This window comes from Aplidium turbinatum, chromosome 2 (assembly GCF_918807975.1).
Source record: "Aplidium turbinatum chromosome 2, kaAplTurb1.1, whole genome shotgun sequence".
Lineage (NCBI taxonomy): Eukaryota > Metazoa > Chordata > Ascidiacea > Aplousobranchia > Polyclinidae > Aplidium > Aplidium turbinatum.
In genome coordinates this window covers 2,761,989-2,786,999 of record NC_137473.1, presented here as the reverse complement: position 1 = coordinate 2,786,999, position 25,011 = coordinate 2,761,989, and the positions used below count along the sequence as shown (strand labels likewise).

At 41.6% G+C, this 25,011-nt stretch overlaps 2 protein-coding genes across 4 annotated transcripts; one reads left to right on the top strand and one right to left on the bottom strand.

Moving 5' to 3' along the window:
• The first annotated feature begins 129 nt into the window (after window positions 1–129).
• On the top strand, window positions 130–10,452 carry LOC145787836 (hippocalcin-like protein 1). Its single transcript, XM_082599675.1, has 5 exons — window positions 130–266; window positions 743–866; window positions 1,787–1,932; window positions 9,059–9,137; window positions 9,656–10,452. The coding sequence occupies exons 1-5, from the start codon at window positions 159–161 to the stop codon at window positions 9,745–9,747; spliced, it is 549 nt and encodes a 182-aa protein (XP_082455801.1). The 5' UTR covers window positions 130–158; the 3' UTR covers window positions 9,748–10,452.
• LOC145787844 (low molecular weight phosphotyrosine protein phosphatase-like) lies at window positions 10,451–24,489 on the bottom strand. 3 transcript variants are annotated; one of them, XM_082599681.1, is made up of 5 exons: window positions 24,303–24,489; window positions 14,824–14,897; window positions 12,338–12,522; window positions 12,005–12,113; window positions 10,451–10,592 (listed from the first exon to the last, which is right to left on the bottom strand). In XM_082599681.1, exons 1-5 carry the CDS (start codon window positions 24,334–24,336, stop codon window positions 10,503–10,505), a joined length of 492 nt encoding a protein of 163 aa, XP_082455807.1. In that variant the 5' UTR covers window positions 24,337–24,489; the 3' UTR covers window positions 10,451–10,502. The 3 variants fall into 3 exon arrangements, with proteins under 3 accessions (XP_082455807.1, XP_082455813.1, XP_082455820.1); XM_082599687.1 differs by having other exon boundaries at window positions 10,532–10,609; XM_082599694.1 differs by lacking the exon at window positions 10,451–10,592 and adding an exon at window positions 10,713–10,850.
• Window positions 24,490–25,011: the final 522 nt, after the last annotated feature.

Genomic DNA, 25,011 nt, shown 5'->3' with positions numbered 1-25,011 from the left:
GTTGTAGTAAAGTTAGTCGATTCTTTCAACTTGTAGGCCTACCATTGTGATGACATTGCAATTTATTACATAATAATTTTATAGCCATTTTAATGTGGGTTTTTAGAATATCACGTCACAGTTTAGAGTTTTTATTGTTGCGACATAATTGATTGACAATGGGACAGAAGAATAGTCATTTGAAGCCTCATGCCGTTGACGACCTGATGCGCATGACCGACTTTAACGACAAGGAATTGCAAGATTGGTACCACAGCTTTCGAAAGGTGAAACGGCAACACTATTTCTTTAACCAACTTTTGACTTTTTCGTTTAGTTTTATTTTCACTTCAAGTGGGGTTGCCGGTGCAGATGTCACTTTTAACATTTTCTGAATGTTTCTGTATAAAGAAGCAGCTTTATTTGTTAATAACATGAGTGACTATGAGTTCTGCTCAACAAAATCATAATTCTCCTTCACCTTCTCAGCGTTGGCAGGGGGATCGAAAGGGTACTTTTGGACCCAGGCCCAGGATAGTTTTAGAGGCCCGGAACTTTTTCAAAGGACCCGAAATCTTGAAAAAACCACATCGCATTGTTAGGATACAGTGCGTTTTTCTTATATATATCTTGATTTGGGGCCCAAGGATTTCATTGATACAAGGTTCAAATTATCCTCTCAACTGCCCTGCTTCTTCTGAACAAGTGTGAAAGAGCAAGTAAAGCACGTTACGTCATCATCCATTACGTCATCATCTTCCAGGATTCCGACAATGGCCAACTTACGAAGCGGGAGTTCATTAAAATATTCCAGAAACTCTTTCCCGGTTGTGACGCAACAGAGTTCTCAGATCACGTGTTTCGTACCTTCGACGTCAACAAAGACGGTAGGTCATTATTACGTCATTGTCGCGTTTCAAAAAACTCGAACAAAACGCTTCAATTCGATGTTATCGAATTAATTACCTAGTGAACAGACTCACTCAATTTTTTAATTTTGCTTATGTTATTATACTGATATATTTTTATATACTGATTATTATATTCTATAATATTCTTATTGTATAGCCTACTAGGATTATATAAGATTAAAAGTATCAGACAAAGTTCATAATTATATTCACATTACACAATTGTATCCAGTCATGGTTTTGACACTGTGTGTGATATTCGCTTTTACTCAAGATATTCATTTTCTCTGAAAATTAAATCTCTAGTGGACAACACAGGTGGTGTTCAAAAACACATGTTAGTAATTAGCATTCATACAAAGAGAGTAGAGTAGATACAGTACTGCTGTGTCAGCCTCTAAAAAAGAAGCGGCGGAAAGTCAGAACTGAAATAGACAAAACTCTAGTCTCAACAAGTAGTTGCAGCTTGTGTCGGAGCCGCATCGTAAAGTTTATCAAAATTAACAAAAAATGAACATTTTATGCACGTGTCATCAATGATCAATAATTGATCTCTGATCAAACGCTACCTTTGTTTTGTTACCTCATCATGACGAACAAAGCAGTGTTGTCAGCTATCAAGTGGGCTCAAGAGCAGTTAAGTTGCTCGTCTTGAGGGTGGTTTACAAAACATTTCTTATAATTTATCATATTTGTTGCTGCTGTTCTATATTTTCATGACCAAGGCCTAGTACTAGGCCAGAAGCGTTCAAATTTGTGTTTTTATTTTTGTAGTTATTGTTTAAATGTCATTATTCAACTCACTTTTTTAACGAACTGTTCATGATCAAGCAAAGTTATTTCTCCCTCATTGTCATGCTCTGTTCAAGCATTCCACTTACTACTTTTCATTCCAGGATTCTTAAACTTCCGGGAATTCGTGATCGGGCTCTCACTAACGCTGAAGGGAACGTTCGAAGAGAAGCTCTATTGGTCTTTCAAGATCTATGACGTCGATGGGAACGGGTACATCAGTCAATCAGAGCTGCGGGAAATCATATCGGTGCGTCGTTTGTTCGGTGAACAATGATTGCGTATGACGTTAATTGAGTTAACAGAGCAACTCGATATGACGCTCATCAGCGTGCCGACGCAATTATTGACGTCGTGACGCTTCAAGCAACGTATCAACAAACGCGTTCACTCTTCACCTTCAGTTGATGCTCGGACGCGTACAAATCTAGCCAAAGCGGAATAGAACAAACATTTGGAAACAAATCCATTCATTAATTTGTTATCTTAGAATGCACATAAAAGTATCAGACAAAGTTCTCACTTGTAAACAATGCGTCGATTTAGCTTTCCAGAGTGGTGCTAAGAATGCCCAACGATATTGGACTAGTTTTCACGTTTAAATTTGAGAAATAGGCCTATGCTGCATAAAGTGCAGCCTACAGCACAGCCTACTATACCACTAAACAGACCCATGAATTTTAATTCTTCGGCAATTACAAAAAATAAAGAACCTACATTACAATGACATTTAAATAACATGATCTTCTGGTGCAAACTAAGCTGAACTTTGTATTAACGCTACAATATCGTCACTGTGGATCTAGAAAAGATTAACCTCGGTTACTCTTTGAAGAACACCACCAATCTTAATTTTAACGTTGCGGACCAAAATCCAGTGTTAGACATGGAATAATAGTTGTCTAAATATTTAATTCGTCATATTTAGGGTGTTTTTAGCGTAATACGCAAAATTCTAACCATTCTTAATATTAATGTACAGGGTGGTGTTCATTTCCTTTCAGTAAAAAAGTCCTTTTGGCAAATTTTTGTTGAAATCCGTCGACATTTACTACTTGCGCAAGGAAGCTAAAGTTTAGGTTGTTTAGCCTATAATCTAGCAGCGGAATATAAGCAATAACCGGTACTTGTAGGCTACGTCACTTCACAGAACAAATAAAGCATTGTTACGTCACAATTGCAACACCTCGTAAAAAATACTACCTCGAGGAAGGCCATTCATATTTTAAATGCACTGGCGGTGTCCAAGCAATTGCTCCATCCAACCGGTGATCTGATGATTAGCCCAAGTTCAATTCACAAAGCTCGCCAGATCTATCGCCAAAAGCTGTCGGACGAAATTAGGAAGGCTTTTGACCCTTGCACCCTACTGACCATACATTGGGATGGGAAGATCATAGAGCAATACAATCACATCAAAGTAGACCGTTTGCCAATTTTAGTGTCTGGCAAAGACGTTACCAAACTTCTGGCTGTACCAAAACTAGAATCGGGAAAATCAATCGTTGAAGCTGAAGCAGTGGTCTCCGAAATATATAGTTGGGGCATAGCGGATCTTGTACGTGCAATGTGTTTCGACACAACCAGTGTCAACACTGGCTGGCAGAACGGAGTCTGTGTTTTGATCGAAGCTTCTCTCAAGAAACAACTCTTGAATTTAGCCTGTCGACATCACATGTCGGAGATTGTCCTTGAAAAAGTTTTCTCTCTCGTAGATGCTGTTTCTAAGTCCCCAGTCATCGACTTATTCGCTCGGTTCCGTGACTTCTGGCCAAATATAGATCAAGCAAACTTCAGCACATCTCTGGACGATCCTGCTGTTTCTGATCAGTTACAACCTGTCCGCGCAGAAATCCTGAAGTTAGCGGCCGACAAGCTGGATCTCAATCATCCTCGGGACGATTACGCTGAATTATTAGAACTCAGTATCATATTTCTCGGAGGAGTGCCGAAGAGAGGTGTCAAATTCCGTTACCCTGGTGCACTTCATCGAGCCAGATGGATGGCACGAGCGATATATTCCCTTAATATGGCTGTTTAGGAAGCAATTCCAACCGGACCTTCGTACCACTGGCCGAAGACAGACGCAGCCCAAAACGTCCAGTCAATTGCTACGCATGTGCTTATTTATTGTGGGTGTTTACATAGGCCACTGGTACAGCTGTGATTCAGCCATACAGGCACCTCTCAACGACCTGAATTTTATGAAGAACTTAACAACGTATGCTGATGGAGAAGTATCTCAATTAGCCACTGAAGGTGTTGCGACCGTGCCAAATTTTTTTCAACTTAATAACTTACTTCGATCACAAGCACGTTTTAACGTTCGCGTTTTGTCGCTTCTACCTTTTTCTCGACCTTTGCTATGTTGACGTGTATTGTTTTGATATGATGGTCAGAAATAAAAACAACTGAACTGAACTAGCCTTCAAGGCTTACTCCAGACACCTGTGGTACTTGTCGGAAGGTCTCATTGCCTTTCACTGTTTGACAGCAGAGTCACTGACATTGATAAGAGGGAAATGGTTCGCAGTATGGCAAACAGTCATGGATCTGAAGATCCGCCAAACCGGGCCGTGGTACCTACCGATATAGCTGAGAGAAAACTGTCTGATTTCTGCACTACTGCAACTGAACGATTATTCACAATACTTGGTCTAGACAAAAGCTTCTTAACCCTTGATCCTAAATACTGGGCTGAAAATGAGACGTACCAAAGTGCCAAGGAAACAGTTTCTGCCCTGAGGGTGACAAACGATTTGGCAGAACGAGGAGTGGCGCTTATGACAGAGTTCAATTCGACATTGACCAGAGATGAGGAGCAGAAACAGTACGTTCTGCAGGTAGTGGAGCATCATCGAAGAAAATTTCCCGTAGCCAAAAAAAAATTAAAAGCGATGTTTGGATGGTCTAGCTCAGATGTATTTAAACAAGGATATTGTACTCGAGTATGATGCAGTCATTGACATATTTGCCAAGCGCAAACTCTAAGTTTAATGCGATGGTTGTCATTGCGAATCGTCGAGAATATTCAAAAGTATTCGAGGTCGGAAGGACTAACTTATTGTTTAAGTTCCATTATTGTTTATGTTCTGAAGAGTTTGATATCTTTTGTTGGTTCATTGATTGGAACAGTAACTTACTTCTGCGGAATCGCTCTTGATTTAAAGTATGGGGCCGTTCAAATATCATATGACGGTATTTTTGGCGATTCTGGACCGCTACACGGCTGACTGACACAATGTATTGCCCCCCTCCCCCCTAATAAGCTTTCGAAATATGCCACTGCTTCTGATCATCTCGGTTATGGGTGAAACACGGTGTAAAGGTTGTTAGAGGAATAGTTGCTTTGTTGCTATATATATTTGCTTTGTTATCCTATAAACGTGCCTGAAATGCGTGCATATTAAAAGTACTGAATAAAGATGGTTATTTGGTTGCGTGTTGTAAAATTGCTTGTTTTATTGATTTTGCGAATTTTTCAACCTCCTTGCGCAAGATGTAAATGTTGAAATAATTTCTTGAAATTTGAAAGACATTGTTTTCTTACCAATTGTAACAACCTGGTGCCCTGTACAAATCAAACTTACGATATGAGAAAATTAAAAACACCCTAACCACCATCCAAAACAGAAATCGGTATTTAAATAACGTAGGCCCCTCTTTGTCTTCACAGCGCCCACAGATTTACATTCTAAAACGCAGCCCAAAATCGTGTTATAAAGGCGCTCATTACGTAACCGAGTCACCGTCAATACGCACCGCGGTAATAACAATACCCTCGCTGCAGCCGGTCCAGGTTTAGTCAGGGTCAGACAGCTCAGAGCTTCGTATAATTCGCTAATGATAACATTTTCGAGTGCTCTGTGAGTCTTGCCGAGGACAGAGCCATGCTAATTTCTACCACCATGCTAGTATTACCAATTTCTCCTTTGCATGTTTTTCAGCATCTTCTGACAATCCCGCAAAGGGTGAAACAGGCTGTGAGGTTACTTTGATAATAGTGATTCAATTTACTTGAATTAGCAGTGCTTAGCATTGCGCTTGGCATTGAGCACTCTTTTGTGCTATTAATACCATTTATTGTTGGCTTCTATATACGTATACGTCTTATACGTATACTGGGTGAAATTGTGTTTTAAGTCGACTGTTTTTTGTTATAACAACGTTCTTTATCGTCAAAATTACGGTACGCCGATGGGTCTTGTATTTCTCCGGTCCTGGCTAACATTTTCCTGGAATACATTGAGCGCACTGCCATCGCTTCATTCCATACACCACCGCAACTTTGGGTGAGATATGTAGATGACACTTTTTGCATTATAAAAAAGTCTGCGATCAACCAATTCCATCAACATTTGAACAGCATATCTTCTTCAATTCAATGCACAGCGGAACATGAAAAAAACAACTCTATATCATTTTTAGACGTCTTAGTTATTCGCCACAATGCTACAAACACGCAGACCACTACAATTTTCAAAAAACCCACACACACTGAGAGATATTTACATTTTAATTCACACCATCCAAAACACCAAAAACTGACTGTAGCTAAAACTCTGTATGGCTGCATTGACATGTAGCCTATGTCGCAGATGCACAGGAATGTTCACGACAGAACAAAACATTACGTAATAGTCTACTTTGCGCCTCAATGCTCAGTTAGTTAGCGCGTGACTGCTGGAACGAAGAAGCTTCAAGATCAAGTGGCGCTAGTTCGACTCTCGGGGTGTGCGCTTGTGCAACGCACGTTGAGGACTGCTTTCCATTCAGCGACACCTAATGGATGGAATAACTGCCCGGCAACAAGACTTCAACAATCGGAAACTTCACTCTGTCAATCTCGGTAACCGGGCCTGCGTCAGTGATTCAAAGCCCCTACAAATGCTTTGGTTTTGAATCTTTATCCTTGGACTGACAAAGCTTTGATATAGGTTATTCCTGATAGTTTCGCATACTTGTAGAGGCTCTTGACGTAGGGCCGGTTACCGAGTTTGACAGAGTGAAGCTTTCCAATTGTTGAAGCGTTCTTGCCGGAGAATTATTCCATTCACTAGGTGCCGCTGAATGGAGAGCAGTCCTTAGAATGCGTTGCTCAAGCGCACACTCCGAGAGTCGAACCAGTGCCGCGTGATCTTGAGCCGGGCGCGTAACCACTGAGCTAACGGGGCGGACAAATATGCGAAACTACCAGGATTAAGCTCTGCAAGAAGCTTTCCTAGTCCGAGGATAAAGATTCAATCAATCAATGGATTTCGAAGAAAGTATGCTTGCCAAAGACAACCTAAAACTTTAGCACTGCCATTTACCCAGTAGCCTACTGTAAAAGTCTTTTTTGCTTTATCTTATGTTAAGGGAGTTTCTGAAAAAAATCGGGGTGTTTTAAATGAAATTGGTGTAAAAGTTGCTTTGAAACCTTTCTTGATCATAAGTAATTTTTTGTCGTCTTTAAAAGATCCTTTAAAACTAAGTGAAATCTCAGGTTTAGTATAGGCCAACCAAGTATCTTGTGATGATTGCAATTTAATTTATGTTGGCCAACGAAAATGAGATCTTAAATCTCGCATTAATGAACACAAAAGAGCTTTCAAATATCAACGCCTGGAAGAATCAGCTCCTTGCAGGCATGCTATAACTTCAGCTCATACAGTAAAATAACATGAAGAAATTCCAAAAGTTGAAAGTGAATATAAAAAGCGGATGTTTTCTGAAAGTTAGTTTTTCAATCCAAAACCCCATCTAATGAATCGTAATGATGGCATCTCTTTTCCTACTATTTATTAAAAAAAACTATTGTAAGTGCTTGTCAAATGTATTTAAATTGGTTTCATGCTGATTGAAAACTGTACAGTGTTGCGTACTATACAATTTGATGACTCATTCGCGTATTTATAATCGGAAGGTCGCTGCAGCAGACAGAGTGTTTTGAACGGTACAGAGACGCTTTGAACATTTTTCTCTACGAAACAGCTGACTGCAGTCATTGTGAGCCTTCTAGCACTCAGTACTACAAGGCTCACAACCAAAGAACTGAGATATACCGGTAACATGTTATTCAACTAAATGCCTGGTGACAGGCCCGGATTTAGGGGGGGGGCAGAGGGGGCAGGTGCCCCGGGCCCCCCGAATTTTGAAGGGCCCCCCTATGTGGAAAAAATGTGATTTTGTGTTGTTTTTTCTTCCTTTTAGTCTTTGAAGTTTCTGCAAAATGCTGTGCAGTGCTGGATTGATGCTACTGCAGACGCAGAGGTGGTTTTTCGCGCCGTAGGCGCGAAAAATTTTTTTGCATGGGGCCCCCCGATCTAAAAGTGCCCCGGGCCCCCCATCAGCTAAATCCTGCCCTGCCTGGTGAACAGACACGTTCAATTTATATAATCATAATGTTTAGCGTTTAGGCTCTTGCATTGATCTTCTGATTGGCTGATTTATTTGTTGCTGCAAGACCTGGGCAAATCCGAGAAGCTCTGAGTCTATAGACCTACGCCTGCGTTGAAAATCAAATAAAGTTTTCAAAGCTTTAGCCGTCCACCATTCTTAACAAAATGTTTTTCCTATAATTAGTTGTTAAATCAACATATTGATAAATCTGAACCTTCAGAGGATTGTAACCCAGGCCAGGTTGGAAAACTAAACTTAATCTAAGGGAACGTTCAAATATTACGTAACGCTTTTTTTCCGAATTTTTGACCCCCCCCTCCCCCATGTAACGCCAACGTAACGCTTTTTTCAATCCCCCCCTCCCCCATGTAACGCTTTTTCAGTACGAATTCAGCACAAAAAACTACCATTCCGTACTCCAAAGCGTTACGTAACGTTTTGCTTGAACCCCCCCCCCCCCCCGATGTGACGCTAACGTAACGCTTTGCATAAACCCCCCCTCCCCCTCGAAGGCGTTACGTAATATTTGAACGTTCCCTAAGGGAATTTTGCCAGCTGGGACAATTAACAACCCAGGAGCGTAATTAAGATTGCTTTAAATAACCAGTGAAGCATTATGGCTGACATATTGCCATCAGGAGAACGCAAGACTTGTCATCGCTGAAAATCCTGGCTGCGCTATCGTTTTAATCCATCAACTTTTAGCGCTACCTACTGGCTTACGATCTCCTTCGCGTTATTTCTAAGTTGCGGAGAACATTTTTGAAGCAATATGGCTTACATAGGCCTACAAGTTTGTGTTTGAAAAGTTTAGTTGACGATTTTTACCAAAATTAACCTGATAATATTTATAGTAATTTAATTGAAACACTTGGCCAAACAGAAACAATATGAGTTGACAAGAGACGCGAATTAAAGTAAAACATTATATTTAAAGTAGGCTACACATTGACGTAGATCGACTACTCGTTCATACCTTTGTGGCGTCACAACAGGCGATGTACGCTCTGTGCCGAAGCAAAGACGTCAACATCTCGAAAGATCTCTTTGCTGTCTTGGACAAGGATTGTGACGGTGAGGCAGTGTTTGTTTATTGATTTTCTTAAAACAATTTTAATTTTTTTTCTAAGATCTCGTTTGATTTACAAAATCTTGCTACTACATATAATCTACTCCCCGAGCTCTTAAGTCTTGTAGCAGAGTTTACCAGTGGAACCTATTTTTGGTTGTTCAGTTCAGTTTGTTTTTATTTCTGACCATCACAACGAAAAAACGATATTTATGACAAACATGGTTGGTTGGTTATGAATCTATATCCTCGGACTGACAAAGCCTTGATAGATTATCCTAGTTTCGCATAATTGTAGAGGCTTTTGACGCAAGGCGGTTACCGAGTTTGACAGAGTGAATTAATTGTTAAAGTGTTGTTGTTGGGAAATTATTCCATTCACTAGGTGCCGCTGAATGGAGAGCAGTCCTGAAATGCGTTGCTCAAGCGCACAACCCGAGAGTCGAGCTTGCGCCGCTTGATCTTTAGTTGAGCGCTCAACCACTGAGTAACACATTAAGTTGATTGCAGTTTTACTTTCTAGGGCGAGTCTCCTGGGCTGAATTCCGTTCGGGGGTTTCCCAAAATAAAGAACTGACCGACTTTCTGATGAAATCTCTCAACTGCGACTGTTAGTGGTCATCGTGCTTTCTCCCAACGCGCCCCAAAGAACAAGAACTGCCCCGATGAGACAGGGACTTGCCTGCAAACCCATTTAACTTGTAGTTGCTAAATCTTGAGTAGGGTTCCTTTTCCGGTCCAATGGAATCGCCGAGGCATCATTTCTACAAGTTTTGTGATTTAAATCAGGGACGCCTCAAAACAATGAGCTGGTTGGTTGGTTTTGAATCTTTATCCTCGGACAAAGCCTTGGTAGGTTATTCCAAATAGTTTCGCATACTTGTAGAGGCTTTGAATCACTGACGCAGGGCCGGATACCGAAATTGACAGAGTGAAGTTTTCGTTTGTTGAAGTGTTGTTGCCGGGAAATTATTCCATTCACTAGGTGCCGCTGAATGGAGAGCATTCCTTAGAATACGTTGCTCAAGAGCTCCAAACAAAGTCTTCACATCGGGCGACACTGAGGCTAAGTTGGCAAATTGAAACATAACCAGAACTTTTTGGTTGACTGACGGCGACAAAGCCTTGAAACCGGGAAGTGTGGTAAAACAAATGATGACCCCGCAGTTTTGAACCATCAACTGCTTCATGGAAGAACCTTTTGTTTATACTGTTGAAAAATTTGCAGAATCGTTCTCGATCTAGATACATTTCTGACGTCACTTAAATTTCTGACGTCATTTACATTTCTGACAACGAGCAAGCGTCTAACCTGGCACTAAAATATATTTTCAAATAAATAAGTAAAAAATTACATCTAAACATTTCCGTTAAGTGGCAGTCATGAGCTGGCGAAGGAAGTTGCGGCAGCATCTCATGCATTGATTGTACACCGCCTCGAAGTCGTCTGCGTCACGGCTCTGGTAAAATAAGTGACCTGTAATAAGCTAAAAACGTGGCTGGCCAGTAAAGGATTCACACAACTTCAATACTTGTTTGTGTTTGTCGTGTGGTTATTTCTAAAGATGTACCGGTACCTTATATCAGTGCTTCTTGAACAGGTGAATGGTTCACCCCAGGGTGAATAAAATTTTTGCAGGGGCGAACCAACCAAAAGGGGTGAACCGTCAGAAATGGATGATAGCTTGCGAGCAGGGCGGATATTCCGGGTGCTCAACCTGTTCAGTAAACAGGTGAGGATTTCCAAAAACAAAATTAATTCTAAGTTTTTCATTTTTTAATCAAAACTAATTGTTTTCTTTTTCCAATGAGAGATAGTAATTTTTTTTATAAATATCAAATAAAAATATTTTGTTATATATAGACGAGAGAGTTTTATCATATCATGAGACAAGGGTGAATGAAATCTGGAGATAGATGCTAGGGGTGAACAAAACTAAAAAGTTTAAGAAGCACTGCGTTATATAATATACTTTCTTTGTATCGCTGTAATTTTTTCACGTGGATATAAACCGACAATGTCTTGCACGCTAACTGTGATGCAACAGTTGCCATAGTATCTGGGACTTTCAAATTTAGCAAATCCAAACACTGATTGAAATAACTTTGATGACGTCATTGGAAGATCGTGGAAACACAATCTACGAATATATTTCTTTAGATACTTCTCGTGCCCCAAACATGGTCAGTCTTGGTGCCCGCCATGCATCGGCTCAATATGCAAGCGACGTAGCAAGTTATGCTGTAATCTACATTATGACTTGCGCAAAAAGTGGTCCCGCAGAACAACGTTGAATCGATGTAATCAGAGTACAAAGAGAACCAAAACTTAGCGAAGTTTGATAAAATCTTAAAAATTGTTGATGAGGCCACTTGGGAAACAGCACAGCAACGCACAACATGAACATTCAAATCATGTCGATGTTACACGCATCGAATACCAACCAAAGTATTCCATTTTGAGTCTACACCGAGCACGAGCCGTAAACATAAACGTACTTGTGGCGAAACTGTTAAAGAAAAAAAAAGAAAATTCAACCTAGTCTAATTTCCTAATATTTTACGAAAAAATCCAAGAGTATGGAAGGCAACTAAATTTATTGAAGCTTAGTTCGAAACAACCAGAAACACCCAAATCGTGCCGAGTCTTTTGCTGCGACGCATCTACGGCTATCATCTACCAATGAAATGCAAAAGTGTGCTGTTAGAAGAAAAGACTCGGCACGATTTGTGTGTTTCTTGCCGCATAGCTCCAAGGTTTTGAAACAAAAACTGATGGATTGCTCTCTTGCGGTTTACCACCAACTACTATCAGCACACTCATATATCACCCGTAGATATTTAGTCTTATCAGAAAAGCAACTTCACTCACAAAGTAAGGATCTTTCACAATTCCGCCTGTTTCTTTGTTATCGTCGAACAGTCCGAGCATGAGCAGCTTTGCCTTATGAGGCCGATTCGGTGCCGTGTCCTCCAAGTCTCTGCAAAGACATGGACCATTTCAACCGCCGCTGGCTTGATTGCTGAGCAAGATTTTGTCGTACTCGTATTTGGGCATACGCCTATAGGCTTCAGGCTTGCTTTTAATTGTCTTGCCAAAGATACAGACACATGTTCTTGAGCGGTAACGAACCGGCGCCCTTTCGGATACCAAACCTTGCATTTTAAAAATGCACCCACACTCAGTAGATGAATAGAACCTCACCTCATATTCTGTTCGTCCATGCCGAGAATGTAATCGAACGCATCGAAGTCGCGTCGCGTCACTTGCCGCGCTCTATGCTTCTTCACGTGATGGTAGATGTCGTGGCCCTTCATGCATGACTGACCACGGTGGTCGGGAGGATTTCCAATTTGATAATTTGAAGTGGCAGCACTGTCGACCACCCACTGCGGAAGACAACTTGATTGAAATAAACGTTGAAAAGCCTGTGATGTGGCAGCTGACCTGGACAACAGATCGTTGTCACATAATTAACATGATACATATCGCGTCGGTGCAGTGGTCGATCGCCCCTTAAAAGACAGAAAAGTAAATTTATTTATGGTGTATTTTACTAAGTCGGTTTAATGTAGACCTGGCTACACATTATCGTGTTTTGTAAAAATCGCCGCTCTCCCAAAGGTTCCTTGCCTTCACTTAGATGCCTTTATGACGCGAGAAAATTTAAACAGAAAGAAATGAATGAGATGATGGTTTCACTTTATACGAGTGAAATGGTGGTACACTGTGTGATGAAATAATCTGATGACAATCACAGGTTAAAAAAGATCGTCGGACCACTCGGCATGCGACAAAAGCAAGTGCTTCAACTTAGCAAGTACATTTCAGATACTGTCAAGTCAGCAATTGAGAGATTTTCACCTAGCGTCGGACTTGCTTGGTCATAGCTTGCTAAACTGAATTTGCTGACTTGTGACATGCCACGTTTCGGCTTGTTCAGTTGTTACTTGCTTAGTTTTATAATTTTCCAACTTCAGCCACTTGCTGAAATGTTGCCAGCTGCCACTTGCTCGACTGCAATGAGCTCAGTTCACAACTTCTGACTTGTAGGAGACTTTTAAAAAATACACGCAGTATTCTCACAGAAAGGTAAAAATTATTAAACACAGCAATAGAAAAGGTGGAGTGGCATTTCTCGAACTTCAAGTCACCAGGACAAGAAACGTACAACTGATGAGTTACAACTTATACAATGCTTGGTAGGTTACTAGGTCGCATAACGCCTGTCGATATTTTTTTGACAATTTGTAAAAGTACAAGATCGTGCAAATTAAATCACAAACTAACCAAACTTTTGGCATTGGAAGAATACCTTCTATCAAGGTTTAACACATACACATACTTCTCACATGGCCGTGAAGTTTGCTAACAAGATTCAACAGCAAGGAAGGCAAGAGGGTTTATTTTATTTGGGAGTCGGACTAGGATTTTATAATGAAACAAGTGGTCTGATTAACCAGACAAGCAGCATGAAGGAACGTCTCTGGTTTGGTTGTTCTCTACAATGTTATGATGCAGCCAATGCTGTACGAGTGTACGGTGACCACATGTTTGGTATATATCATGGGTTCTTGTATGTCATACCAAAATAAAATTATATGAACAACCATGGTGCAAACAAAGCATGTGTTTTATTGAAACTTGCTGAAAAAAGTGAAGAAAAAATGAAACAGTAAAAAAATGGTAACCGTACGTCACTTGGTGTGCCCCGTTAGCACAGTTGGTTAGCGTGCGAGTTTATGAACAAACAAGATCAAGCGGCACTTGTTCGACTCTCGGGGTGTGCGCTTGAGAAACGCATTTCAGGATTGCTCTCCATTCAGTGGCACCTAGTGAATGGAATAGCTCACAGACAACACTTCAACAATCGGAAACTTCACTCTGCTGATCTTGGTGACCGAGCATGTGTCAGTGGTTCAAAGCCCATACAAGTATACGAGACTGCCAGGATTAAGGTCTCAAAGGAGCTTTCTCAATCCAAGGATAAAAATTCAATCAATCAATCACTATAAAGATATTACATTACGAGACACGCAACTCCGCTGTTCCGGCAACATAGAAGGGTCAATTGCAAATTTGACACTTTGTTAATGGCTTGCTTTCAACTACTAACCTTAAGTTACTTCAAAACCAACTTCACTCCTCTTATATACGCATTACGCAACCCATAAAAAGTACATTATTTTGTAAATAAGAAAAAAACATAAGCCTTCTGAGTTGCGGATAAGCCAAAAGCGGATGTAGTTTCGCATCCCCATGATCTGCAATTTGTAATACCACTAGCATAAAATATGTAGGAACTCAGAAGGATCCTTCTGATGATCCGTTTAGGTGAAACAGGCTGTTAAGTGTTAAGGACTCAGATAGTAATACTGTAACTATATTTGATCTAATTCGCTCTGCTTTGCTCTTTTGATTAGCATTGAGCACTTTTTGTATAGCCTATAGTATTAATAGTTTTCATTGTTTTTAGAGAACAAAAAATGTGTTATCAGACTTCATAAATTCAGTACACATTAACAGTTTCAAATTAGATTCATGTGATATTTTCACATGAATCGGATTTCCAGGAATCTGAACACACACTTTTTTTTATATATTTTAAAGGCTCGATTAGCAACAATATCTCACAATAGCATAACAAGCTCCCATAAGACATGTCAGCACAACGCAAACAGAAAACTTACATGCTTTGATAAGTTATATTCTGACAAGAGTTCTTTGAAACAAGCCTCAGCGATTGGAGACCGGCAAATATTTCCTGGAAAAATATATTTGCAGTAAACAAAAAAAGTCAGGTTCTATGAAAAGCATGCATATGCAGCATCTCGTGGATCTCCATTTAAACTTTGTAAACATATATATACAATGATTATATACTGAAAACAAATGGTTGCATACCAGCTTATTAATTTGCATGAACAGTGATCAACTTTCTTTTGTATTAGAAAGTTTTACGTGTTTGTTTTCATTTTAAACATGCCATGGAATTAAATTGTTCTTCAGAAAACTGATTATGAAATGCACCAAAAGAATTTATGATGCTCATCTAGTCCAAAATAAATCAACCCTGTCAGCAATTGCCTTGTCATTCAAGTCATTAAGCCTATTCATCATTTATTCATTGCCATCACGATGCCTTTAATTGTAAGGCATGCTGCAAAACTCCAACACGCTGATTTCAGCACGTCAGATGCCTTGTTTGAGGAATTGAGCACTGCACCAAAAATAACATCCCGCCTCGTTCTATTTGATATCTCTCCTGCCTCCTCACTCCCACTTGGTTCTGAGTTTCAGAGACGGGAATGGGTGACGCTGAACTGATTAAGAACGGGAGTTGGCCGGTTCAATGCTTGCTTGACACGCTGGGGCACGGAATGGCCCGTTTCGGTGAGTCCGATCCCTTAAAGGGGGATTTTTTAAATATTCTTTTTGAATTATCGGGTACCGTAGCCTAATTATCATTGCCGTTTTAGGGTTGGGGGTTAGAGGTTAGGAACTCACCGAATCGGACTCACCGAAACGGACTCACCGAATAGTAGCAGACCCGCTGGGGCATGAGGGATTCTGCTGCATGTCAGTGCAATGCGATGGAGCAAACGGGTCTGCTACTATTCAGTGAGTCCGATCGGTGAGTTCCTAACCTCTAACTCCTAACCCTAAAACGGCAATGATAATTAGGCTACGGTACCCAATAATTTAAAAAAAAAAATTGAAAAAATCCCCCATTAAGGGATCGGACCCACCGAATCGGACTCACCGAAGCGGGCCATTCGAACGCAAACAGCGTTCGAATGGCCAAACAGCGGAGCAAACAACCAGTCACATCATCTTTGGGTGTCCCATCTATTCCCCTTCCAATGGAATAAAAGGCCTCCGCACACTTGACAATTTGACGAAAAGTTGGCTCCAAGTCCTTCCTTTTGGCTGAACACAAACTTTTTGCTTCATATGAACAACGACAACGATCATTCTAGATCCTCATCACCTATCGCAAACCAGTCAGGTGTGGGCTCAATTCAACCAACAAACCTAAAAATTTCTCCTAGCAAAAAGCCACCAATGGAAAGCGTAACATCCTTTTCCAATTCCGGTGCTGTAGAACATATATACCAAAAACTATAATATTAAGAGATGCATCAAATGGAGCAGGTTTGTATGTCTTTGATGAAATCAAAAATTGTCTGTTTGTTTCCCAGTGAACTTTCCACGTAAGCCTGGTTCATACAAAGAAGCAAACTGGGGTGGAAAAATAAATGAGAAGCTTGGTCCAGAATCACAAACAAAGATGACAGCTTGCTACTTGCCAGCAAACATAAACAATTGTTAGCACGTCAGAGAACTTTTAGAAAATAAGTCAACAGAATAAATTAACTCACATGACAATGAATAACACAGGTCAACAATTTTTTTCAATAGGGATGGCATGTGAGAGTCGCACTGAGGTATTCCAAGGCTCCTCATTCTGAAAACGCACTTACTTTTTTCAATTTAGCTCTAATTTTCAAGATAATCGACAATGAAAACATTTTTGAAATTGTTGATCTCAATGCTTTTAATTAGCAAACTACTTATTTTCAGCTGTTTACCATTATGATATCATAATAGCATTTGTCTAGCTCAATTAGTTAGATAGATGTTTATTGGTGGTTGCAAAAAAAAATGTATATACGATAAATCAAAACGCAATGTACAGTAAACCTGTTGAAAAGATCACAATTAAAAAAAAGAAAATAATAATAGCATCACAGCAACGAGATGCTGCGAAGTGACTATTCAAGCTTTTCAAGTCAATCAGCCACCCTCAGTCCCTCAAACTCATCAATGATTCATACAATTGGCTAACTGAGACAATCAAAAATGAAAATAAATAACAGTGAAGCTGTCCAAGATGATAAGAAATTAGTTGATATTGTAGGAAAGTTCAAAACACAAACAACGGTTGAAATGAACTGTGATTTACGAAAGGAAAGCATTAAAATGGTTGTGAATCAGTAATACATCACAAATTAAAATAGCCAGAAAATCATGTGTTTGTGAATGCAGCTTTGTATTGAAAAGGTAGGCCTACTGAAGTTAATACTTGTACAAATAAAATTTTATTCTAAGCGATTGTTAGTGTTTACTCTTTGTTGCAAAGAATTTTTTTCTGATCTATAGGCTGGCATATAATACAATGATATAGGCTAATATGTCTTTAACATGTAGGTTGTAGGATGCTGTATCAACGATTCAGATATGTTTCACTGCAACTGTGACAAGCATATAAGCACAGAAATGAGTTTTAGGGTAATGTTTGCATAATTTATGAAAAACCCAAGACTTATCTTAATCTCCCAGCTTCATGTTAAAGTAATAAGATCGTCAAGACAGCATCCTTTCCTTTCATAAATCATAGTTTATTTCAACCCCTCTCTTGTGTTTTGAACTTTCCTACAATATCAACCAAGTAAACTAGACAAACGCAATTATGACACCATATTGGTAAACACAAACAGCGCTGAAAATGAGTAGTTTGCTAATTAAAACCGTTTGAGACAACAATTTTGAAAATACATTCACTGTTGAATACATCTCCAAAACTAGACCCAATTCGATGAAACTAAGTGGATTTTGGAATCAGGGGCCTTAAAATAGTACCCTAAAATGACTCTCACCTTTTGTGCCAAAAAATTTTTGTTGGCCTGTGCAATAAACAAAATTAATTGAATGAGAGGAAGAGTTTATAACAGTTGCATGAGATCTGCAATGCTCTACCAAAGTGAAACATGGCACTTACGAAAAACGAAATGGTGTTTTTAAGAACTGAGAGAGCGATGATGAGTGAACAAAGACGGTTATTTTTCTTGAATGTATTAACAAAAGAAAAATGATCGAATCGCAATTTCTGCAACAAAATACACAACGTAAGATTGTTAAACTCAACACTAGAACTAGAACAAAAGAAGCTGTTGTTCGCTAGCCTGCCAGAATGAAATGATACGAATAAAACAGAGTACTGCCTCGCGGAGTACACGTGACAAAAGGAGTGCAGAAGTAATCAAGGAAGCATGCTAACTGCAGGCGTTTGTGCATCCCCCCCAGCTCGTAAGGCGAAACTGTAGACTTACGAGCTCGACCCCTTGATTACCCATTGACCAGAGGATGCGTCTAAATCCAATGCCGGCCGTCGGGACCGCGTGGAACGGCGCAAAACAGGCGATTTTTCAATGTGAGGGACTCCACTTGTAGGTTCGGTTGGTTCCACTGAATCGAAAGGTAGCGGCTGCTTTGGAGGTTCAGGTGAGTGCTGTGGCTCACAAAGCTTCGGGCTTGAGGCTGGTGTCGGGCAGGTGAGTGCGGGCGGACTGTGATCTGCATCGAGAAGCAACATCGGAGATTCTCCAATTTCTGGGCTAGGGCCTATTTCGTGATGCGGAGGGTGGGGAGGGCAGTAGTCCGTTTCAGGAGGCTGGGCAAAAGAAGATGATGGGAGGCTCTGTGGGTGAGCAATGATGTTTGGTTGAGGAGGGATGGGATCGGCACATGCTTTAGTATGTGGAATTACTCGCAAGAAACGTCGATTCCGTTTTGTGATTCTGCCCGACCCGTCAACTTTCACTACATATTTGTCATGCGGCAACGTTTCGACAACCATTCCCACTTTGTCCCATTTTCGAGGATAGTTGCCGTTTTGGTTTTGGATAAATACGCGTTTTCCACATTGTAAGGTACGTAAAGGACGAGTATGCTGAGACAGCGCCTTATCGGTTCGACCAGCTCGCAGGCGAAGGGCGTCTTCCTTTGCCTTCCATGTATCCCGCCATGTACGACGAATGTGACGATTGGAGAACTTGACTAGGCAGTTTACAAAACCGAATGCGTCGCGCAGAGGGTGACCGAACACGATCTCTGCTGGAGAGATGTCACAGTCAGGATCAGGTGTGTTTCGCAACTGTAACAATGCACGTAAGAAGGAATCGTTGTTCAGGTCTCCGTTTGGGCTCACATTAGTCATGAGCAAGCGTTTTACAGTTTTGACAGCCACCTCAGCTCGACCATTAGATTGAGGGAAGTAAGATGACGATATGCGGTGCTGCACACCCCAATTTTTAAGAAAGAGTTCAGTAACGGCAGCCGTAAATTCGGGACCCCCATCTGTAGATATTTCCTCAGGAACACCAAACGTGGCAAAGTACGAGCGCAAGAGTTGAGTCAAAGCAGCTGCTCCTGCGGCACTCGATCCTGATGGCGTGGCAAATACATCCGACCACCCAGAGAATCTGTCCCCAATGACCAAAAAGTGACGGCCCCCATAGTCAAAATAATCTGCAAAAATTTTCTCAAATGGTGTAGCTGGGGGATCACGTGGCGTCGGGGGAGGAGCTGCTTGAGATGGAGCATTACGATTACATGAAGTACACGAGTCACGAATAGCATGGATATCATTAGTCATACCGGGCCAAAATACTATAGCACGTGCCCGGCGTTCCATGGCAGACACACCTTGATGACCAGCATGCAACGTTGAGAGTACTCTAGGCCTAAGCGATGGTGGCACAACAATACGATCATGATATAGAATAACGTCGTCTTCAACAAAGAACCCGTCACGATAGGGGAGATATGGGCGAATGTCGCCGGTGTTGGGAAAGGTGAATCCCGTTTCAATAGCTACCATTAACTTGCTAAGGTTTGGATCGGCGGCTGTTTCCCGAACGATTTCAGGCCATTGCAAGCAAAAGGCATGGGCGGCATCTGCCTGTATGGCAGTAACCAGCGCCATTTCTGCTACATTATTTTCTGCACACGACGCTACAGCTATGAGATCGCATGATACTGGGTGACGTGAGGCAGCATCGGCTGCGCAGTTGGTTGTGCCAGGTAAGTGTGCGATATCAAAGCGCCACATTAGTGTACGCTGTTTTAAACGAAACAGGCGAGTGTTAGTGATTTCGTCCAACGTACGGTCACCGAATATTTTTACCAATGGCTTATGATCCGTTACAATAACCAAATTATCACAGCCTTGCGTAAAATACTTTGTCTGTTCTAGGCCCCACGCAACTGCTAGGGCTTCGCCTTCTATGGGAGCATAACGTCGTTCGGCCGATGAGAGGAATCGGGATCCTGCAAGAGTCACTTTCCAACCTGATGAGCAGCAGTCCGGTATAGTGGAAGCACATACGCAGTGTTTTTGGAGAAGGAAATATCCGATGCCTTTGTTGGACCAGTCAGGGCGCAAACATGTTCGACGGCAGGGGTCAAAGATTTCTACCCCATGGCGAATAGCATCAACGATTGCCGATTTGGAGGCGGCAAATGCGGAATCCAGCTCCTGAGACCATTCGAACTTATGCTTTGGGCTAAGGAACGGCTTGAACGGTGCCATTAGGTCACGCAGTTGAGCATAGTTTCCTACTTGGTTGATTAATCCGAACCAGCTGCGTATGTCTGTGATATTATTCGGGACTGGAAATTCTTGGATGGCGAGCAAGTATTTAGGGAGGGGCTCGACCATTGCTTCTGAGATACGGAATCCAGCGAAATCTACGGTGCGTTGGGCAAATTGAAACTTGTCAGGGTTAAGGACAATGCCCGCCCGTCCCACTAAAGTGAGGAATTTTATGGTTCGCCACCAATGTTCCTCCAGTTGGCTATCATAGAACACTGTGTCGTCGACACAGCGTTCTTTGCGCACAAAATCGGTTAATATGGTATTGAAACGGCGATTGTAGCCATCCCCAGAGGATAGGAATCCTTGCGGTGCCCTAGTGTAGCGCCATCTTCCAAAGGGAGTGATGAAAGTTGTGAGATGCCGATCAGAAGGACGCAGTGGAACACTGTGATAGCCGTTCCATGCGTCAGTCACCGATTTCCAAGTGTTTCCGGGGACACGACGGGACAGCTGGAATGGAGCTTCGGAGGCGAAGGTTTCTCTCTGGCAGAATTTGTTTAAGGGGGACAGGTCGACAGTACGGCGTGGTGAGCCATCATTTTTGCGTGTGATAACCATGCGATGACACCATGTGGTGGGTTCGCCGTGGGGGACTTTTTCAAGGATTCCCAGAGCCTCGTCGCGGAGGAGATCAGCGTGTACTTTTTCTTGCCAATGCAAGGGGATAGACGCTGGTGTATGAACGGCCACTGGTTTCGCGTTGGGGTCAACATGTATTTCTATGGGAGGACCAGCCATACAATGTAGCGCGCGGTGCGGGCAAGTGTTGAAAGTGGATGCGGCGTACCTCTGGAGTAGCCAGTTTGCCATCTTGTCATTGTTTTCAGGTGTGCATGGGAACGGAAGCTTGGTTGGGGGAGCTGGAACTGCACCACGTTGAGGGCAAGTGCACGACTCCAGTTGCTTGCTGGGTACTGTGCATCCACCGTTGACAAGTCTGACGACGTTGATTTCTGGTTCGATAAGATTGTGCGCCATTTCTTGCTTGATCTGATGTTCCCCTAGAGTTGGGAACTTCGGGGATAGGGCACCTAAATGCAATAGTGTGTCATGAGATAAGTATAACTTGTCAACGTCTGGACTGATGTAAATCATGCACCGACGTTCAACATTGCAGCCGTGCGCTGTACCCCGAATGATGGCACGAAATGCTCCTGTAATGGAAATAGTAGAGCGATTTGCAGCTATTAGGTTTGGTGCGGGTACAAGGGTCTCTTGTCCAAAGCCGGATTGCACAAAGTTCTTCAGTGACCATACATTTATTTGGGCACCAGTATCTGCGATTGCTGTTACTTGTGCTATCACGCTAGTGTTCCTGCCTTGATGGCATGAGTCATCCATAGATATGTCTACCCGAACTGTGGGATGTTCTCGCATGCGGGATGGTGTCCAATGCCCTTTTTGGAATGTGTGGTGAGGACCACGAATTGTTGAGAACATTGGGTCTCGGGCTGCGATGTCAGTTTGTGTTGAGGCAAATGTGCCTATTTGAGGTACAGTAGGTGCTACACAGAGTGCTCCGACTGATGCATCTTTAGGAGGAGCGCCCCATTTGTTTTTATGACGAGATGACCGAAAGCATTCGAGACAAAGGGAATAAGGCGTAGTGTTCCAACCTCTGGGGCCTTCTCTGTAGCGATTGAATAATCTATTGCATTTAGGGCAGTGAGTTTTTTGTGACCAATTGGGAGAGGAAGGTGCTGCCTGGATGTGTCCACGGTCTCTTGGAATAGGGCTTTGGCTTTTCTTGCGCTTGAACGTCGACACTGCCGAAACGTCATGAGATGGTACCGCATTGCGAGCCATTTCTTTAATCTCGACAAGGGCGATGATATCGTTGATGGGAATCGACAATACTTTGTCCATTCCCATCATTTCGCGACGAATCTCACTGTCCGAAATTCCACTGAGTAGTGTGTCGCGGATCATGTGATCTGTATAACTAACTTTCAGCCCGCAGGAACATTTCGTAGTGAACGCACATATATCCGCTTTTCCTCGAGCACGAGCTGCAAAAGCGCGAAATTTTTCGTCGCGCATTTGGTGCATCGCCATAAACTCTGACCGTAACACCCCTGTGGCGACAGGTATAACGGCCAGTTGTCGCATTGCAAGCAAAAGTTCATCTACAGGTTTGCTCACTGTCTCAGCGTCAGCTTGGAGAAGGCTGTCCCCTAGGGCTTGGCCGGTACATTGAAATAACTGGACTGACGCTGCTTCATCAGGAATGCTGCAACCTTCTTTAAAAGCCTTCCATCTTCTGGTGAACACGATCCATTCTTCTGGAGAAACTCCAATATCTACAGTAGGTCGATTTAGCTTCGGGCCAAGGTTTACGGGCGCTGGAGCGTTGCGCGTCGTAGCAGCATGACTGTACGTGTGACTTTGCAGCACCACACAAGCAACCGCTTCGGGCACGTCGGCTGTTTCAAAATTACAGTTGGGAAAGGCGCATGTTATCACCACCATTCCACAAATTTCTTTAAATTAACCTTATCCTATTGCGATTCGATCATGAACAAAGACGGTTATTTTTCTTGAATGTATTAACAAAAGAAAAATGATCGAATCGCAATTTCTGCAACAAAATACACAACGTAAGATTGTTAAACTCAACACTAGAACTAGAACAAAAGAAGCTGTTGTTCGCTAGCCTGCCAGAATGAAATGATACGAATAAAACAGAGTACTGCCTCGCGGAGTACACGTGACAAAAGGAGTGCAGAAGTAATCAAGGAAGCATGCTAACTGCAGGCGTTTGTGCAATGAGGGCAATCTGTGGTGTGAAGCTGATGGACAATAGGAATACTGAAGAACTTGCTTGGATTAAATGAGAATATTGACAATTTGGTGACTTAGGCAAATTGAGTGAGATGGTATGGGCAATTGGGCATGTTTTTAAGAAGGGATGAAGATGATGTTTTGGGAAGAGCGCTGGAGTGGCAAGTCGAGGGTCGTAGGAAACAAGAAAAATCTAAGAAAACGTGGAAAAGGCAAGTTGTGGAGGAAAGCAGCAAGGTGGGTGGTTACAAGAGTAGGGGCTCGATGCTTTCCTACAATCCCACCTCTTCCTGCCTCAACCATGCTTGCAATCGTTTCTTGTATTTTATTTATTGCATATATATGACTTTAGATTTAGTGAGTTGGGACAAAAAGCTGAATTTTTGTGCACACTTATAATTCTTAACGATTTAACTTAAATCGGAAATCACACATCACATTCCTCTAGCTTGCTTTACCAATACTGAAACCCAACACAAAGGAAAACGGTGTCCAGAAACAACGGCTCCCGGTCCCGGCACGCGGCAAAAGCGACAATCAGAAATGAATGTCTTAGTAATCAGGCAAGCCACGTCACATAGAACACAGGAACAACGCAAATTCAACATTTACAAAATTTATCAGAATTTCACAAATATAATTAAGAGGGCAGTTGACCCGCCGAAACAGTGGCTTAAAAAGAGAGGATGCGTTAGACAGATCGGTGTGGAGGCAGGGTGTGAAAGCAATTGCGACAATTTAAGGTGAATCCGCCACCCTCGTTAATACCACCGGATTAAAACTGGACTAATACTACAACTGAAAGCATAAATCTACAATCTATAGCCTCTACAAATAGTCAGTGTTGTAAGATGTTTATTTTTCAAAACTAATTCACTTCCAAATGCTCTATATAAACACATGCACTATGGCTATGATACAGTTAACAGTAATATTTAACACACTCACCTAAACACACAAATAAAGCTGATTTCTCTGACATTTTCTCTAGTATAACACGTCTTTACAAATTAAAAAAAAACTATTGAGGCCTATACCGGTAGCCTACTTATATTGATTATATATTTTACATACAGTACAGTAGTCTATTTATTATTTAGCTCAGTTGTCGGATCTCGGTCGGCCAACTGCACAAAAAATGTTGGCTGAGTGCAGAGTTGCTATATAAAAATTGCAAAATTAAAAACCTTTGCAAAACTTCTGCCAAAATGCAAATGAAAAGCCAGTTTTAATTTTAATAATAAGTTTATGAAAACAGCCAAAGAAAGTAAAAGCAACAATATGCTATCAAGCATCAATACGATTGAAATAAATAAGCACTTTTCACATTATGACATTTTAACGTTGTAGTCAAAACTCATAACCGATAGATTGACGGGTCAAAAAGAAGCTTTGAAAACACTTTTGGCTATTTTTTTTTTATTTATTTTTTTGGTGTACTTTGAAACGGTAACCTACCTCTTAAGTAAGGGTCTCATACTGAAATTGCACTGAGGGCCAATTGAATGCTTGTGAATTAACTTGAGGGCGGCAATACTTTTTTGCATTGTGAAAAGTTAACCCTCTTCTTTCCAAGGTGTTGCGACCGTGCCAAATTTCTTTCAACTTGCAGGGATTTGAAGTTTTTATTGTTGATTATAAATGTTTATCCCCCTGT